The 16,942-nt window shown below is 71.2% G+C and overlaps 1 protein-coding gene across 5 annotated transcripts in view; it reads left to right on the top strand.

Annotated features, from left to right (window-relative positions):
• Positions 1 to 234: 234 nt before the first annotated feature.
• PLXNA3 (plexin A3) overlaps positions 235 to 16,942 on the top strand; it is a 49,168-nt gene continuing 32,460 nt past the window's right edge. For 2 of the 5 annotated variants that reach the window (XM_075916557.1, XM_075916556.1), the window contains exons 1-10: positions 236 to 516; positions 913 to 1,041; positions 1,138 to 1,238; positions 3,327 to 3,450; positions 6,576 to 6,732; positions 6,830 to 6,929; positions 7,110 to 7,224; positions 10,907 to 11,107; positions 15,002 to 15,098; positions 15,293 to 15,483. In XM_075916557.1, coding sequence (XP_075772672.1) covers positions 403 to 516; positions 913 to 1,041; positions 1,138 to 1,238; positions 3,327 to 3,450; positions 6,576 to 6,732; positions 6,830 to 6,929; positions 7,110 to 7,224; positions 10,907 to 11,107; positions 15,002 to 15,098; positions 15,293 to 15,483 — 1,329 coding nt within the window. In that variant the 5' untranslated portion in view covers positions 236 to 402. Of the gene's footprint in view, positions 517 to 551; positions 1,042 to 1,137; positions 1,239 to 3,326; positions 3,451 to 6,575; positions 6,733 to 6,829; positions 6,930 to 7,109; positions 7,225 to 10,906; positions 11,108 to 15,001; positions 15,099 to 15,292; positions 15,484 to 16,942 lie in introns of those variants that run through there. The other 3 variants (XM_075916560.1, XM_075916561.1, XM_075916559.1) reach the window with 3 other exon arrangements.

The raw sequence follows: 16,942 nt of genomic DNA, 5'->3' as shown, positions 1-16,942 counted from the left end.
TACAGCTGCCCCCCTCTGGTGCTGCAGACTTGGGGGTGGGGGCACTGGGCTGGGTGAAGGAGATCTGGGCCATGGCTCTCACAGCTGCCCCCCTCAGGTGCTGCAGACTTGGGGGCCAGGGGCTGGGGGGACTGGGCTGGGTGAAGGAGATCCGGGGCATGGCTCTTACAGCTGCCCCCCTCAGGTGCTGCAGACTTGGGGGCCAGGGGCTGGGGGACTGGGCTGGGTGAAGGAGATCCGGGGCATGGCTCTCACAGCTGCCCCCCTCAGGTGCTGCAGACTTGGGGGTGGGGGGACTGGGCTGGGTGAAGGAGATCCGGGCCATGGCTCTTACAGCTGCCCCCCTCCGGTGCTGCAGACTTGGGGGTGGGGGGACTGGGCTGGGTGAAGGAGATCCGGGCCATGGCTCTCACAGCTGCCCCCCTCCGGTGCTGCAGACTTGGGGGCCAGGGGCTGGGGGGGACTGGGCTGGGTGAAGGAGATCCGGGCCATGGCTCTCACAGCTGCCCCCCTCAGGTGCTGCAGACTTGGGGGTGGGGGGACTGGGCTGGGTGAAGGAGATCCGGGCCATGGCTCTTACAGCTGCCCCCCTCAGGTGCTGCAGACTTGGGGATGGGGGGACTGGGCTGGGTGAAGGAGATCCGGGGCATGGCTCTTACAGCTGCCCCCCTCAGGTGCTGCAGACTTGGGGGTGGGGGGACTGGGCTGGGTGAAGGAGATCCGGGCCATGGCTCTTACAGCTGCCCCCCTCCGGTGCTGCAGACTTGGGGGTGGGGGGACTGGGCTGGGTGAAGGAGATCCGGGGCATGGCTCTTACAGCTGCCCCCCTCCGGTGCTGCAGACTTGGGGGTGGGGGGACTGGGCTGGGTGAAGGAGATCGGGGCCATGGCTCTCACAGCTGCCCCCCCTCAGGTGCGGGTGGATGGTCCCCAGGACGCCCATCTCTACGAGTCGGTGCCAGTGACCCCTGGGCAGCCCCTGCTGCGGGACATGGAGCTGAGTCCTGACCAGAGACACCTCTACGTGCTGAGCCGTGGACAGGTGGGGAAGGGCTGGGGGGAGAGGAGCAGGAACGGTGGGGGGAGGTGGGCTGGGCTGCTGTGCAGAGGGAGCTTCATCAGCTCCCTCCCCTGCCAGGTGGTGCGGCTGCCGGTGGAGACGTGTGGCCAGTATCCCACGTGTGAGGCCTGCCTGGGCTCCAGGGACCCCCACTGTGGCTGGTGTGTGCTGCACAACCGGTGAGACCCCCAGAGCCGGGAGAACCGAGAACCCTCTAACCACCAGGCCGCACTGCCCCTGAGAGCCGGGACAATCCAGCAGTCCAGGCTCCCTGCTCCAGCCACGGGCTCCCACTCTCCCTGTAACCCCGGGACACACAATGAATTGGCAGGCGCCCCCCAGCCTGAGCGGGGGGCAGCCGTGTTCACGTCTCCTCCCCCAGCCTCCCCAGCACCCACCTCACACCTCTGCTGGATTCGCACCTCCCTGCTCGAAATAGATGCAAGTGACACCCCACCCCCAGCGATCAGCCCCCATCCCGGCCCGCAGCCCCTGCCCCCCAGCCCTGCCGGTGCCCCTCACTCAGACCCACAGCCCCCGCCCCCAGCCCTGCCGGTGCCCCTCACTCCCGACCCACAGCCCCTGCCCCCCAGCCCTGCCGGTGCCCCTCACTCTGACCCACAGCCCTGCCCCCAGCCCTGCCGGTGCCCCTCACTCCGACCCACAGCCCCTGCCCCCCAGCCCTGCCGGTGCCCCTCACTCCGACCCACAGCCCCTGCCCCCCAGCCCTGCCGGTGCCCCTCACTCCAACCCACAGCCCCCGCCCCCAGCCCTGCCGGCGCCCCTCACTCCGACCCACAGCCCCCGCCCCCAGCCCTGCCGGTGCCCCTCACTCTGACCCACAGCCCTGCCCCCAGCCCTGCCGGTGCCCCTCACTCCGACCCGCAGCCCTGCCCCCAGCCCTGCCGTGCCCCTCACTCCGACCCACAGCCCTGCCCCCCAGCCCTGCCGGTGCCCCTCACTCCGACCCACAGCCCCTGCCCCCCAGCCCTGCCGGTGCCCCTCACTCCGACCCACAGCCCCTGCCCCCAGCCCTGCCGGTGCCCCTCACTCTGACCCACAGCCCCCGCCCCCCCAGCCCTGCCGGTGCCCCTCACTCTGACCCGCAGCCCCCGCCCCCCAGCCCTGCCGGTGCCCCTCACTCTGACCCGCAGCCCCCGCCCTCCAGCCCTGCCGGTGCCCCTCACTCTGACCCGCAGCCCTGCCCCCAGCCCTGCCGGTGCCCCTCACTCTGACCCGCAGCCCTGCCCCCAGCCCTGCCGGTGCCCTTCACTCCGACCCACAGCCCCTGCCCCCCAGCCCTGCCGGTGCCCCTCACTCTGACCCACAGCCCTGCCCCCAGCCCTGCCGGTGCCCCTCACTCCGACCCGCAGCCCTGCCCCCAGCCCTGCCGGTGCCCCTCACTCCGACCCACAGCCCTGCCCCCCAGCCCTGCCGGTGCCCCTCACTCCGACCCACAGCCCCTGCCCCCCAGCCCTGCCGATGCCCCTCACTCCGACCCACAGCCCCTGCCCCCAGCCCTGCCGGTGCCCCTCACTCTGACCCACAGCCCCCGCCCCCCAGCCCTGCCGGTGCCCCTCACTCTGACCCGCAGCCCCCGCCCCCCAGCCCTGCTGGTGCCCCTCACTCTGACCCGCAGCCCCCGCCCTCCAGCCCTGCCGGTGCCCCTCACTCTGACCCGCAGCCCCTGCCCCCCAGCACTGCCGGTGCCCCTCACTCCCGACCCACAGCCCCTGCCCCCAGCCCTGCCGGTGCCCCTCACTCTGACCCGCAGCCCTGCCCCCAGCCCTGCCGGTGCCCCTCACTCCGACCCACAGCCCCTGCCCCCAGCCCTGCCGGTGCCCCTCACTCTGACCCGCAGCCCTGCCCCCAGCCCTGCCGGTGCCCCTCACTCCGACCCACAGCCCCTGCCAGCCCTGCCGGTGCCCCTCACTCCCGACCCACAGCCCCTGCCAGCCCAGCCCTGCCGGTGCCCCTCACTCCCACCCCACAGCCCCTGCCCCCCAGCCCTGTCTCCACACTCCTGCCGGTGCCCTCTCTCCCGGTCCGCAGAGCCTGCCAGCCCAGCCCCTCTTGGGAGCTCCTGGCACCGGATGTCCTGTCCCAACTCCCCTGGATCCTGCGCTAACGAGTCCCTGGGGGGGAAGCGACTGCTGGTTAATGGGTCCTTGATCTGCCCCTCCCCCAGCATTGCCCCTGCCATGCGCAGCCAGTGGGGGAGCAGGGCTGGGAGTTCCCAGACTGTGGCTGACACCCCCCCCTTCCAGATGCTGCCGGCAGAGCGAGTGTCCCCGGGCGCTGGAGCCAAACCGGTTCACCGCTGCGCCAGACCTCTGTCTCCAGCTGCTTGTGGAGCCCAGTAATGTCTCTGTTGCCGCACCCAGCATCCTGGTGAGTGGGGGCCAGGACTCCAGGGTTCCTTGCTTTAAGGCAGTCCCCCCAGGCCTGATCCTCCCAGGGACCCCATGCCCCCCAACCCTAGCCCCATAGGGACCCTGCCCCCCAGATCTAACCTCCTGGCACCCTGCCCCCCCAGATCTAACCCCCTGGGACCTTGTCCCCCTCAAGCTCTTTCCCCCCGGTATCCTGCCCCCCCCAGATCTAACCCCCTGGGACCTTGTCCCCCTCCAAGCTCTGTCCCCCCCAGGACCCTGCCTCCCCCAGATCTAACCCCCTGGCACCTTGTCCCCCTCCAAGCTCTGTCCCCCCCGGGACCCTGCCCCCCCCAGATCTAACCCCCTGGCACCTTGTCCCCCTCCAAGCTCTGTCCCCCCCAGGACCCTGCCTCCCCCAGATCTAACCCCCTGGCACCTTGTCCCCCTCCAAGCTCTGTCCCCCCCGGGACCCTGCCCCCCCCAGATCTAACCCCCTGGCACCTTGTCCCCCTCCAAGCTCTGTCCCCCCCAGGACCCTGCCTCCCCCAGATCTAACCCCCTGGCACCTTGTTCCCCTCCAAGCTCTGTCCCCCCCGGGACCCTGCCCCCCCCCCAGATCTAACCCCCTGGGACCTTGTCCCCCTCAAGCTCTTTCCCCCCCGGGATCCTGCCCCCCCCCAGATCTAACCCCCTGGGACCTTGTCCCCCTCAAGCCCTTTCCCCTCCGGGATCCTGCCCCCCCCAGATCTAACCCCCTGGGACCTTGTCCACCTCCAAGCTCTGTCCCCCCCAGGACCCTGCCCCCCCAGATCTAACCCCCTGGGACCTTGTCCCCATCCAAGCTCTGTCCTCCCCGGGACCCTGCCCCCCCAGATCTAACCCCCTGGCACCTTGTCCCCCTCCAAGCTCTGTCCCCCCCAGGACCCTGCCTCCCCCAGATCTAACCCCCTGGCACCTTGTCCCCCTCCAAGCTCTGTCCCCCCCGGGACCCTGCCCCCCCCCCAGATCTAACCCCCTGGGACCTTGTCCCCCTCAAGCTCTTTCCCCCCCGGGATCCTGCCCCCCCCAGATCTAACCCCCTGGGACCTTGTCCCCCTCAAGCCCTTTCCCCTCCGGGATCCTGCCCCCCCCAGATCTAACCCCCTGGGACCTTGTCCACCTCCAAGCTCTGTCCCCCCCAGGACCCTGCCCCCCCCAGATCTAACCCCCTGGGACCTTGTCCCCCTCCAAGCTCTGTCCTCCCCGGGACCCTGCCCCCCCAGATCTAACCCCCTGGCACCTTGTCCCCCTCCAAGCTCTGTCCCCCCCGGGACCCTGCCCCCCCCCAGATCTAACTCCCTGGCACCTTGTCCCCCTCCAAGCTCTGTCCCCCCCGGGACCTTGCCCCCCCAGATCTAACTCCCTGGCACCTTGTCCCCCTCCAAGCTCTGTCCCCCCTGGGACCCTGCCCCCCCAGATCTAACCTCCTGGGACCTTGTCCCCCTCCAAGCTTTGTCCCCCCTGGGACCCTGTCCCCCCAGATGTAACCCCCTGGGACCTTGTCCCCCTCCAAGCTCTGTCCCCCCCAGGACCCTGCCTCCCCCAGATCTAACCCCCTGGCACCTTGTCCCCCTCCAAGCTCTGTCCCCCCCGGGACTCTGCCCCCCCCAGATCTAACCCCCTGGTACCTTGTCCCCCTCCAAGCTCTGTCCCCCCCAGGACCCTGCCTCCCCCAGATCTAACCCCCTGGCACCTTGTCCCCCTCCAAGCTCTGTCCCCCCCGGGACCCTGCCCCCCCCCCCAGATCTAACCCCCTGGGACCTTGTCCCCCTCAAGCTCTTTCCCCCCCGGGATCCTGCCCCCCCCAGATCTAACCCCCTGGGACCTTGTCCCCCTCAAGCCCTTTCCCCTCCGGGATCCTGCCCCCCCCAGATCTAACCCCCTGGGACCTTGTCCACCTCCAAGCTCTGTCCCCCCCAGGACCCTGCCCCCCCCAGATCTAACCCCCTGGGACCTTGTCCCCCTCCAAGCTCTGTCCTCCCCGGGACCCTGCCCCCCCAGATCTAACCCCCTGGCACCTTGTCCCCCTCCAAGCTCTGTCCCCCCCAGGACCCTGCCTCCCCCAGATCTAACCCCCTGGGACCTTGTCCCCCTCCAAGCTCTGTCCCCCCCGGGACCCTGCCCCCCCCCAGATGTAACCCCCTGGGACCTTGTCCCCCTCAAGCTCTTTCCCCCCCGGGATCCTGCCCCCCCCAGATCTAACCCCCTGGGACCTTGTCCCCCTCAAGCCCTTTCCCCTCCGGGATCCTGCCCCCCCCCAGATCTAACCCCCTGGGACCTTGTCCACCTCCAAGCTCTGTCCCCCCCAGGACCCTGCCCCCCCCAGATCTAACCCCCTGGGACCTTGTCCCCCTCCAAGCTCTGTCCTCCCCGGGACCCTGCCCCCCCAGATCTAACCCCCTGGCACCTTGTCCCCCTCCAAGCTCTGTCCCCCCCGGGACCCTGCCCCCCCCCAGATCTAACTCCCTGGCACCTTGTCCCCCTCCAAGCTCTGTCCCCCCTGGGACCCTGCCCCCCCAGATCTAACCTCCTGGGACCTTGTCCCCCTCCAAGCTTTGTCCCCCCTGGGACCCTGCCCCCCCAGATCTAACCCCCTGGGACCTTGTCCTCCTCCAAGTTCTGTCCCCCCTGGGACCCTGCCCCCCCAGATGTAACCCCCTGGGACCTTGTCCCCCTCCAAGCTCTGTCCTCCCCGGGACCCTGCCCCCCCCAGATCTAACCCCCTGGGACCTTGTCCCCCTCCAAGCTCTGTCCCCCCCCCCGGGACCCTGCCCCCCCAGATGTAACCCCCTGGGACCTTGTCCCCCTCCAAGCTCTGTCCCCCCTGGGACCCTGCCCCCCAGATGTAACCCCCTGGGACCTTGTCCCCCTCCAAGCTCTGTCCCCCCTGGGACTCTGCCCCCCCAGATGTAACCCCCTGGGACCTTGTCCCCCTCCAAGCTCTGTCCCCCCTGGGACCCTGCCCCCCCAGATCTAACCTCCTGGGACCTTGTCCTCCTCCAAGCTCTGTCCTCCCCGGGACCCTGCCCCCCCAGCTGTACCCCCAGACCCTGCCCCCACTCTAACTGCTGTTTCTCGGGCCCTGGCACATTTGGGGTCCAGCTGCAGCTGACGGTGCAGAACCTCCCGGACCTGAGCCCTGGCGTGAGCTGCTCCTTCGAGGGCCTGGGGCAGAGCGAGGCACAGGTGCTGCCCAAGGGCCTGATCCAGTGCCAGTCGCCAGCCCCTCGGGAGCTGCCCCCTGGTACCAGCCCCCATGGTGAGTCCAAAGGGCGGGGCAGGGGGCAAAGGTCAGGATCACGGGGGGGGGGGCTGGGGAATCCCCCCGTGATGCTGCCTCCCTGTGTCTCCGCCAGGCGACACTCGCTCTGTGCGGCTTCAGCTTCACTCGCTGGAGACCGGGATGGACTTTGCTGGTGCGGACTTCGTCTTCTACAACTGCAGCCTCCTGCCCTCGTGAGTCCCCCTCCTTACCCGCGACCCCCTCCCCGAGGAGTCCAGCACTTAGCACCTTGCTGGGGGAGAAGCAGCCATAGAAGGGGCGGGGGGGGGGGGGGGGTACAGCTGCCAGCATGGTCCCTGTCTCCTAGGCTGGGGAGAACAGTGCCCCCATTAACCCTTCGCTGCCCTCCCCAGGTGCCTGTCCTGTGTGAGGAGCCCCTTTGCCTGCCAGTGGTGCAAATACAGGCATGTCTGCAGCCCCGATCCGCAGCAGTGCGCCTTTGCGGAGGGGCGGGTCAGCACCGCGGAGGTGAGTCCCCAGCCACAGCCTAGTGCCCCGGGGCTCTGGAGGGGGAGAGGTGGCAGGTGCCGGGGCTGGGTGCCCTGTGGCGAGAAATTGGCTGCAGTGGCGCTGCAATAATTGATGGGGCCCTGGCTGCCGTTTGGAGCTGCAGCTGCAGCTGCAGACTGGGGCCTCAGGGACTGGGTGGAAATGGCTGTTGCTGTGCTCCCCTCTGAGCCACTTCTCTGTAATCAGTGCCCCACAAAGGGGGCAGGGGCTATGGGTCAGAGTGGGGGTGTCATGAGGAATAGTGGTGGAGAGGCAGCCGTGCTAGTCTGGTGCAGCTGAGACAAGAGACAGGGCTGTGCAGCCCTTCAAAGACTAACAAGATGGTTTATTAGGTGATGAGCTTTCGTGGGCCAGACCCACTTCCTCAGATCAAACAGTGGAAGAAAATATGGTTGTGACAATTTTCTTCCACTCTTTGATCTGAGGAAGTGGGTCTGGCCCACGAAAGCTCATCATCTAATAAACCATCTTGTTAGTCTTTGAAGTGCTGCACAGCCCTGTCTCTTGTCTCATGATTATGAGGGTTAGCCAGCAGCCTGGGGACTAAGGGGTTAACTACACCTAGCCAGGTGGAGTGGCCAATAGGAATGGAGATGGGACTTTCACCTGGGACAAAAGAATTTGTTTTTTTTCCTTGCCTTTGTCTCTCTGGGTGAGTCCTCCGCAGCTACAGGGAGGGACAAGCATGTCTCCCCCCCCCCAAGACACCACTCTCCATTTTCTGTGAGTAGGGTTAGGTAGTTCCATAAGGTTTACTGTTTAAGGGTTGGGTTTGGGATCTGAGATCTGGCACCGCTGAAGAGAGGTTTGGCTTTTCTTTGTAACTAAGTTCTAGCCTATGGGTGAAACAAAATACGGACAATGTAGCACTTTAAAGACTAACAAGATGGTTTATTAGATGATGAGCTTTCGTGGGCCAGACGCACTTTCTATCACTAGCCCATGGGGTAATTCCTCCATGAGTAGATGTTGTTACTTTTCCATCTGATCCTTATGCTTGCAACAGGAATTTTGTTGCAATAATAAAAGTTTTCTCCTTTCTTTTTATTAACCTGGCAGTGGCTACTTGGGTCCTGATTTTTATAATAGGGGTGAGATTTCCCAAATGATCTTTCTCCTAATCTCGTTATTAATATTTGGGTGGTGGCAGCGGAAGTTTGATTCCCAAGATCTAGGTTTTGAAGATTGTGGGGGACGTTTTATACCGAAGCCTGGTAGATAAGGCTTTGGGGTACGGTGCTGGCCCCCACTTCTGCATTTACCGTGCCAGAGTGGGGAAGGAGCCATGACAAGGGGTACCGGCAGAGCTGAGGGCAGGGGCTGCACGTTGGGAGTGAGGGGCATTAGCAGGGCTGGGGGGCAGGGGCTGCGGGATGGGGGTGAGGGGCACCGGCAGGGCTGGAGGGCGGGGGCTGTGGGTCGGGCTGAGGGGCACCGGCAGGGCTGGGGAGCAGGGGCTGTGGGTCGGGAGTGAGGGGCACCGGCGGGGCAGGGGCTGTGGGTCAGGAGTGAGGGGCACCGGCAGGCCTGGGGGCAGGGGCTGTGGGTCGGGAGTGAGGGGCACCGGCAGGGCTGGGCAGCAGGGGCTGTGGGTCGGGAGTGAGGGGCACCGGCAGGGCTGGGGGCAGGGGCTGTGGGTCGGGAGTGAGGGGCACCGGCAGGGCTGGGGGCAGGGGCTGGGGGTCGGGAGTGAGGGGCACCGGCAGGGCTGGGGGCAGGGGCTGTGGGTTGGGAGTGAGGGACACCGGCAGGGCTGGGGGCAGGGGCTGTGGGTCGGGAGTGAGGGGCACCGGCAGGGCTGGGCAGCGGGGGCTGTGGGTCGGGAGTGAGGGGCACCGGCAGGGCTGGGCAGCGGGGGCTGTGGGTCGGGAGTGAGGGGCACCGGCAGGGCTGGGGGCAGGGGCTGGGGGTCGGGAGTGAGGGGCACCGGCAGGGCTGGGGGCAGGGGCTGTGGGTTGGGAGTGAGGGACACCGGCAGGGCTGGGGGCAGGGGCTGTGGGTTGGGAGTGAGAGGCACCGGCAGGGCTGGGGGCAGGGGCTGTGGGTCGGGAGTGAGGGGCACTGGCAGGGCTGGGGGCAGGGGCTGTGGGTCGGGAGTGAGGGGCACCGGCAGGGCTGGGGGCGGGACTGTGGGTCGGGAGTGAGGGGCACCGGCAGGGCTGGGGGCAGGGGCTGTGGGTCGGGAGTGAGGGGCACCGGCAGGGCTGGGGGCACGGCCTGTGGGTCGGGAGTGAGGGGCACCGGCAGGGCTGGGCAGCGGGGGCTGTGGGTCAGGAGTGAGGGGCATGGGCAGGGCTGGGCAGCGGGGGTTGTGGGTCAGGAGCGAGGGGCACCGGCAGGGCTGGGCAGCGGGGGCTGCGGGTCGGAGTGAGGGGCACCAGCAGGGCTGGGGGCAGGGGCTGTGGGTCAGGAGTGAGGGGCACTGGCAGGGCTGGGCAGCGGGGGCTGTGGGTCAGGAGTGAGGGGCACCGGCAGGGCTGGGGGCAGGGGCTGTGGGTCGGGAGTGAGGGGCACCGGCTGGGCTGGGGGCAGGGGCTGTAGGTCGGGAGTGAGGGGCACCGGCAGGGCTGGGGGCAGGGGCTGTGGGTCGGAGTGAGGGGCACCGGCAGGGCAGGGGCTGTGGGTCGGGAGTGAGGGGCTGGGGTGGGCTGGTTGTGGGGCCAGTTTCCTTTATTGCCCCTGCTCCATCCCCCCACCAAAAGAGCAGCCCCACCCCTAGGAAGTGACAATTAAGCAGCTGTGGTTGCCATGGCAGCTCCAAGAGACCTGCAGGATCCTGCATCTCTAGCTCCATCCTCTGGTGCTGGGTGGGGGAGCCCGGATCCCTGGGATCTCTCCAGCCCTGGGAGGGGAGTGGGGTGCAGTGGTTAGAGCAGGGGGGCGGGGAGCCCGGGTACCTGGGATCTCTCCAGCCCTGGGAGGGGAGTGGGGTGCAGTGGTTAGAGCAGGGGGGCGGGGAGCCCGGATCCCTGGGATCTCTCCAGCCCTGGGAGGGGAGTGGGGTGCAGTGGTTAGAGCAGGGGGGCGGGGAGCCCGGGTACCTGGGATCTCTCCAGCCCTGGGAGGGGAGTGGGGTGCAGTGGTTAGAGCAGGGGGGCGGGGTGCCCAGATCCCTGGGATCTCTCCAGCCCTGGGAGGGGAGTGGGGTGCAGTGGTTAGAGCAGGGGGGCGGGGTGCCCGGATCCCTGGGATCTCTCCAGCCCTGGGAGGGGAGTGGGGTGCAGTGGTTAGAGCAGGGGGGCGGGGTGCCCGGATCCCTGGGATCTCTCCAGCCCTGGGAGGGGAGTGGGGTGCAGTGGTTAGAGCAGGGGGGCGGGGAGCCCCGGATCCCTGGGATCTCTCCAGCCCTGGGAGGGGAGTGGGGTGCAGTGGTTAGAGCAGGGGGGCGGGGTGCCCGGATCCCTGGGATCTCTCCAGCCCTGGGAGGGGAGTGGGGTGCAGTGGTTAGAGCAGGGGGGCGGGGTGCCCGGATCCCTGGGATCTCTCCAGCCCTGGGAGGGGAGTGGGGTGCAGTGGTTAGAGCAGGGGGGCGGGGAGCCCGGATCCCTGGGATCTCTCCAGCCCTGGGAGGGGAGTGGGGTGCAGTGGTTAGAGCAGGGGCCCGTGTGCCTGGGTTCTCACTGGTTCTTTCTCTCCCCAGGGCTGTCCAGAGCTGCTCCCGGCAGGGCAGATCCTGGTCCCGGCAGGGGTGCTGCAGCCCATCACGCTGCGGGCCAAGAACCTGCCGCAGCCGCAGTCGGGCCAGAAGAACTACGAGTGTGTCTTCTCCGTGCAGGGCCGGCGCCAGCGTGTGCCAGCCGTGCGCTTCAACTCCACCAGTGTGCAGTGTCAGAACAGCTCGGTGAGCCCCCCCGGCCTCCTGCAACCCCTGGGCCCCCCCTTCCCTCTGCTGCTCCCCTGCCAGCCCTGCTGTGTCCCTTCCCGGCAGAGGGACTCCCGCAGCCGGGCTGGGCTTCGGAGGGTGTCACCCTGAAATCCCCATCCCCATCTAGGTATTGGTGCAGTGCCCAGGGAAACTGAGGCACGCACACTGGGTTCCTGCAGGACAGCAGCCAGGGTGAATCCAATCCTTCACTTCATCACAGAGGAGCATTGAGCCCAGTTCAGCCTGACCCAGAACCCCGAGACAGTGGGCAGAGCTTGGGACCCCCAATTGCTTCCACATCTCCCAGCCCTGCCTATGGGGGGAAGGGCGGCTGGGAATTCTCCAGTCACGTGGGCTCTGGTCCAGAGCCTGGTGCCAGACCCCCCCCAGCCATTAACTCCCAGCTGGCTGCAGGCAGAAGCACCCCCATGAGTCACTGGGTTGGGAGCGAGGGGCAGCGGCAGGGCTGGGGGTTGCGGGGCGGGAGCGAGGGGCAGCAGCAGGGCTGGGGGTCTGCGGGGTGGGAGCGAGGGGCAGCAGCGAGGCTGGGGGGTGCGAGGGAGGGGCAGCGGCAGGGCTGGGGGGCTGCAGGGCGGGAGCGAGGGGCAGCGGCAGGGCTGGGGGTTGTGGGGCGGGAGCGAGGGGCAGCAGCAGGGCTGGGGGTCTGCGGAGTGGGAGCGAGGGGCAGCAGTGAGGCTGGGGGCTGCAGGGCGGGAGCAAGGGGCAGCGGCAGGGCTGGGGGGCTGCGGAGTGCGAGCGAGGGGCAGCGGCAGGGCTGGGGGGCTGCGGGGCGGGAGCGAGGGGTAGCGGCAGGGCTGGGGGTTTGTGGGGCGGGAGCGAGCGGCAGCGGCAGGGCTGGGGGGCTGCGGGGCGGGAGCGAGGGGTAGCGGCAGGGCTGGGGGGCTGCGGGGCGGGAGCGAGGGGCAGCGGCAGGGCTGGGGGGCTGCGGGGCGGGAGCGAGGGGTAGCGGCAGGGCTGGGGGGCTGCGGGGCGGGAGCGAGGGGCAGCGGCAGGGCTGGGGGCTCCGGGGCGGGAGCGAGGGGCAGCGGCAGGGCTGGGGGGCTGCGGGGCGCGAGCGAGGGTCAGCGGCAGGGCTGGGGGGCTGCGGGGCGGGAGCGAGGGGCAGCGGCAGGGCTGGGGGGCGGGAGCGAGGGGCAGCGGCAGGGCTGGGGGGCTGCAGGGCGGGAGCGAGGGGCAGCGGCAGGGCTGGGGGTTGCGGGGCGGGAGCGAGGGGCAGCGGCCGGGCTGGGGGGCTGCGGGGCGGGAGCGAGGGGCAGCGGCTGGGCTGGGGGGCTGCAGGGCGGGAGCGAGGGGCAGCGGCAGGGCTGGGGGGTGCGGGGCGGTTGCGAGGGGCAGCGGCAGGGCTGGGGGGCTGCGGGGCGGGAGCGAGGGGCAGCGGCAGGGCTGGGGGCTGCGGGGCGGGAGCGAGGGGCAGCGGCAGGGCTGGGGGGTGCGGGGCGGTTGCGAGGGGCAGCGGCAGGGCTGGGGAGTGCGGGGCAGGAGCGAGGGGCAGCTGCAGGGCTGGGGGCTGCGGGCCTGCAGCGAGGGGCAGCGGCCGGGCTGGGGGCTGCGGGGCGGGAGCGAGGGGCAGCGGCCGGGCTGGGGGCTGCGGGGCGGGAGCGAGGGGCAGCGGCAGGGCTGGGGGGCTGCGGGGCGGGAGCGAGGGGCAGCGGCCGGGCTGGGGGGCTGCGGGGCGGGAGCGAGGGGCAGCGGCAGGGCTGGGGGGCTGCGGGGCGGGAGCGAGGGGCAGCGGCCGGGCTGGGGGGCTGCGGGGCGGGAGCGAGGGGCAGCGGCCGGGCTGGGGGGCTGCGGGGCGGGAGCGAGGGGCAGCGGCAGGGCTGGGGGGCTGCGGGGCGGGAGCGAGGGGCAGCGGCAGGGCTGGGGGGTGCGGGGCGGGAGCGAGGGGCAGCGGCAGGGCTGGGGGGCTGCGGGGTGGGAGCAAGGGGCAGCGGCAGGGCTGGGGGCTGCGGGGCGGGAGCGAGGGGCAGCGGCAGGGCTGGGGGCTGCGGGGCGGGAGCGAGGGGCAGCGGCAGGGCTGGAGGGGCTGCGGGGCGGGAGCGAGGGGCAGCGGCAGGGCTGGGGGGGCTGCGGGGCGGGAGCGAGGGGCAGCGGCAGGGCTGGGGGGCTGCGGGGCGGGAGCGAGGGGCAGCGGCCGGGCTGGGGGGCTGCGGGGCGGGAGCGAGGGGCAGCGGCAAGGCTGGGGGCTGCGGGGCGGGAGCGAGGGGCAGCGGCAGGGCTGGGGGCTGCGGGGCGGGAGCGAGGGGCAGCGGCAGGGCTGGGGGGCTGCGGGGCGGGAGCGAGGGGCAGCGGCTGGGCTGGGGGGCTGCAGGGCGGGAGCGAGGGGCAGCGGCAGGGCTGGGGGGTGCGGGGTGGTTGCGAGGGGCAGCGGCAGGGCTGGGGGGTGCGGGGCAGAAGCGAGGGGCAGCTGCAGGGCTGGGGGCTGCGGGGCGGGAGCGAGGGGCAGCGGCCGGGCTGGGGGCTGCGGGGCGGGAGCGAGGGGCAGCGGCAGGGCTGGGGGGCTGCGGGGCGGGAGCGAGGGGCAGCGGCCGGGCTGGGGGGCTGCGGGGCGGGAGCGAGGGGCAGCGGCCGGGCTGGGGGGCTGCGGGGCGGTTGCGAGGGGCAGCGGCAGGGCTGGGGGGTGCGGGGCAGAAGCGAGGGGCAGCTGCAGGGCTGGGGGCTGCGGGGCGGGAGCGAGGGGTAGCGGCAGGGCTGGGGGGCTGCGGGGCGGGAGCGAGGGGCAGCGGCAGGGCTGGGGGGCTGCGGGGTGCGAGTGAGGGGCAGCGGCAGGGCTGGGGGGCTGCGGGGCGGGAGCGAGGGGCAGCGGCAGGGCTGGGGGGCTGCGGGGTGGGAGCGAGGGACAGCGGCAGGGCTGGGGGGTGCGGGGCGGGAGCGAGGGGCAGCGGCAGGGCTGGGGGCTGCGGGCCTGGATCGAGGGGCAGCGGCAGGGCTGAGGGGTGCGGGGCGGGAGCGAGGGGCAGCGGGAGGGCTGGGGGGCTGCGGGGCGGGAGCGAGGGGCAGCGGCAGGGCTGGGGGGCTGCGGGGTGCGAGCGAGGGGCAGCGGCAGGGCTGGGGGGCTGCGGGGCGGGAGCGAGGGGCAGCGGCAGGGCTGGGGGGTGGGAGCAAGGGGCAGCGGCAGGGCTGGGGGGTTGCGGGGCGGGAGCGAGGGGCAGCGGCAGGGCTGGGGGCTGCGGGGCGGGAGCGAGGGGCAGCGGCAGGGCTGGGGGGGCTGCGGGGCGGGAGCGAGGGGCAGCGGCCGGGCTGGGGGGGCTGCGGGGCGGGAGCGAGGGGCAGCGGCCGGGCTGGGGGGCTGCGGGGCGGGAGCGAGGGGCAGCGGCCGGGCTGGGGGCTGCGGGGCGGGAGCGAGGGGCAGCGGCAGGGCTGGGGGCTGCGGGCCTGGAGCGAGGGGCAGCGGCAGGGCTGAGGGCTGCGGGGCGGGAGCGAGGGGCAGCGGGAGGGCTGGGGGGCTGCGGGGCGGGAGCGAGGGGCAGCGGCAGGGCTGGGGGGCTGCGGGGTGCGAGCGAGGGGCAGCGGCAGGGCTGGGGGGTGGGAGCAAGGGGCAGCGGCAGGGCTGGGGGGTTGCGGGGCGGGAGCGAGGGGCAGCGGCAGGGCTGGGGGGTTGCGGGGCGGGAGCGAGGGGCAGCGGCAGGGCTGGGGGGGCTGGGGGGTGGGAGCGAGGGGCTGCGGCAGGGCTGGGGGGCGGGAGCGAGGGACAGCGGCCGGGCTGGGGGGGTTGGGGGTCAGGGTGTTTGATGTTTCACCCCCGGGGGGATGCTGTGTTGCTAGGTGACGGTTTGGTTGTTGGAGGAGATGCCTGGCATCGTCCTTTTAACCCTTTGTCTCCCGTTGCTCTGCCCCCCCCTTGCTCCCCAGTACTGGTACGAGGGTGACGCTGTCGGGGAGCTGCCCGTGGAATTCGCCGTGGTCTGGGACGGTGCCTTCGCCATCGACCAGCCCCCCGGCTTCCACGGTACAGGGGGCTGCGAGGGGAGGGGGCCATGCCAGGGGGCTGGGCATGGGGTTGGGTAATGGGGAAGGGGGGGCCAGAGAGTGGGAACGGGATTGAGGCCATGGGGAGGGATATGCCGGGGGGCTGCACTGGGGGGTATAACTGGGGCGAGGGGGTGGGGAGTCTGTCTGTCTCTCACCCCCCCTCGCCCCCAGCCCTGCTGTACAAGTGCCCGGCCCAGCGTCCGAGCTGCGGGCTCTGTCTTCGTGCTGACCCGCGCTACCAGTGTGGCTGGTGCCTGGCCGAGCGTCGCTGCCTCCTGCGCCCCCACTGCCCGGCCCCCCACCTCCACTGGGTGCCCTCCGGCCGGCGCGGGGCCCGCTGTAGCCACCCCCGGATCACCCAGGTAACGCCCCCCTCTGTGCGGCCCTCCCATCACCCAGGCAACCCCCCTCTGTGCCACCCCCCATCACCCAGGCAACGCCCCCTCTGTGCCACCCCCCATCACCCAGTCAACGCCCCCTCTGTGCCACCCCCCATCACCCAGTCAACGCCCCCTCTGTGCGGCCCTCCCATCACCCAGGCAACGCCCCCTCTGTGCCACCCCCCATCACCCAGGCAACGCCCCCTCTGTGCGGCCCTCCCATCACCCAGGCAACCCCCCTCTGTGCCACCCCCCATCACCCAGGCAACGCCCCCTCTGTGCCACCCCCCATCACCCAGTCAACGCCCCCTCTGTGCCACCCCCCATCACCCAGTCAACGCCCCCTCTGTGCGGCCCTCCCATCACCCAGGCAACGCCCCCTCTGTGCGGCCCTCCCATCACCCAGGCAACGCCCCCTCTGTGCGGCCCTCCCATCACCCAGGCAACGCCCCCTCTGTGCCACCCCCCATCACCCAGGCAACGCCCCCTCTGTGCGGCCCTCCCATCACCCAGGCAACGCCCCCTCTGTGCGGCCCTCCCATCACCCAGGCAACGCCCCCTCTGTGCGGCCCTCCCATCACCCAGGCAACGCCCCCTCCGTGCGGCCCTCCCATCACCCAGGCAACGCCCCCTCCGTGCGGCCCTCCCATCACCCAGGCAACGCCCCCTCCGTGCGGCCCTCCCATCACCCAGGCAACGCCCCCTCCGTGCGGCCCTCCCATCACCCAGGCAACGCCCCCTCCGTGCGGCCCTCCCATCACCCAGGCAACGCCCCCTCCGTGCGGCCCTCCCATCACCCAGGCAACGCCCCCTCCGTGCGGCCCTCCCATCACCCAGGCAACGCCCCCTCCGTGCGGCCCTCCCATCACCCAGGCAACGCCCCCTCCGTGCGGCCCTCCCATCACCCAGGCAACGCCCCCTCCGTGCGGCCCTCCCATCACCCAGGCAACGCCCCCTCCGTGCGGCCCTCCCATCACCCAGGCAACGCCCCCTCTGTGCCACCCCCCATCACCCAGGCAACGCCCCCTCTGTGCCACCCCCCATCACCCAGGCAACGCCCCCTCTGTGCCGCCCCCCATCACCCAGGCAACGCCCCCTCTGTGCCACCCTCCTATCACCCAGGCAACGCCTCCTCTGTGCCACCCCCCATCACCCAGGCAACGCCCCCTCTGTGCCACCCCCCATCACCCAGGCAATGCCCCCTCTGTGCCACCCCCCATCACCCAGGCAATGCCCCCTCTGTGCGGCCCTCCCATCACCCAGGCAACGCCACCTCTGTGCGGCCCTCCCATCATCCAGGCAACGCCCCCTCTGTGCCACCCCCCATCACCCAGGCAACGCCCCCTCTGTGCGGCCCTCCCATCACCCAGGCAACGCCCCCTCTGTGCCACCCTCCCATCACCCAGGCAACGCCCCCTCTGTGCCACCCTCCCATCACCCA

Source organism: Pelodiscus sinensis, unplaced genomic scaffold, assembly GCF_049634645.1.
Source record: "Pelodiscus sinensis isolate JC-2024 unplaced genomic scaffold, ASM4963464v1 ctg145, whole genome shotgun sequence".
Lineage (NCBI taxonomy): Eukaryota > Metazoa > Chordata > Testudines > Trionychidae > Pelodiscus > Pelodiscus sinensis.
Note: the sequence above shows the minus strand (reverse complement) of the source record. Positions and strands in the feature narration are given on the sequence as shown.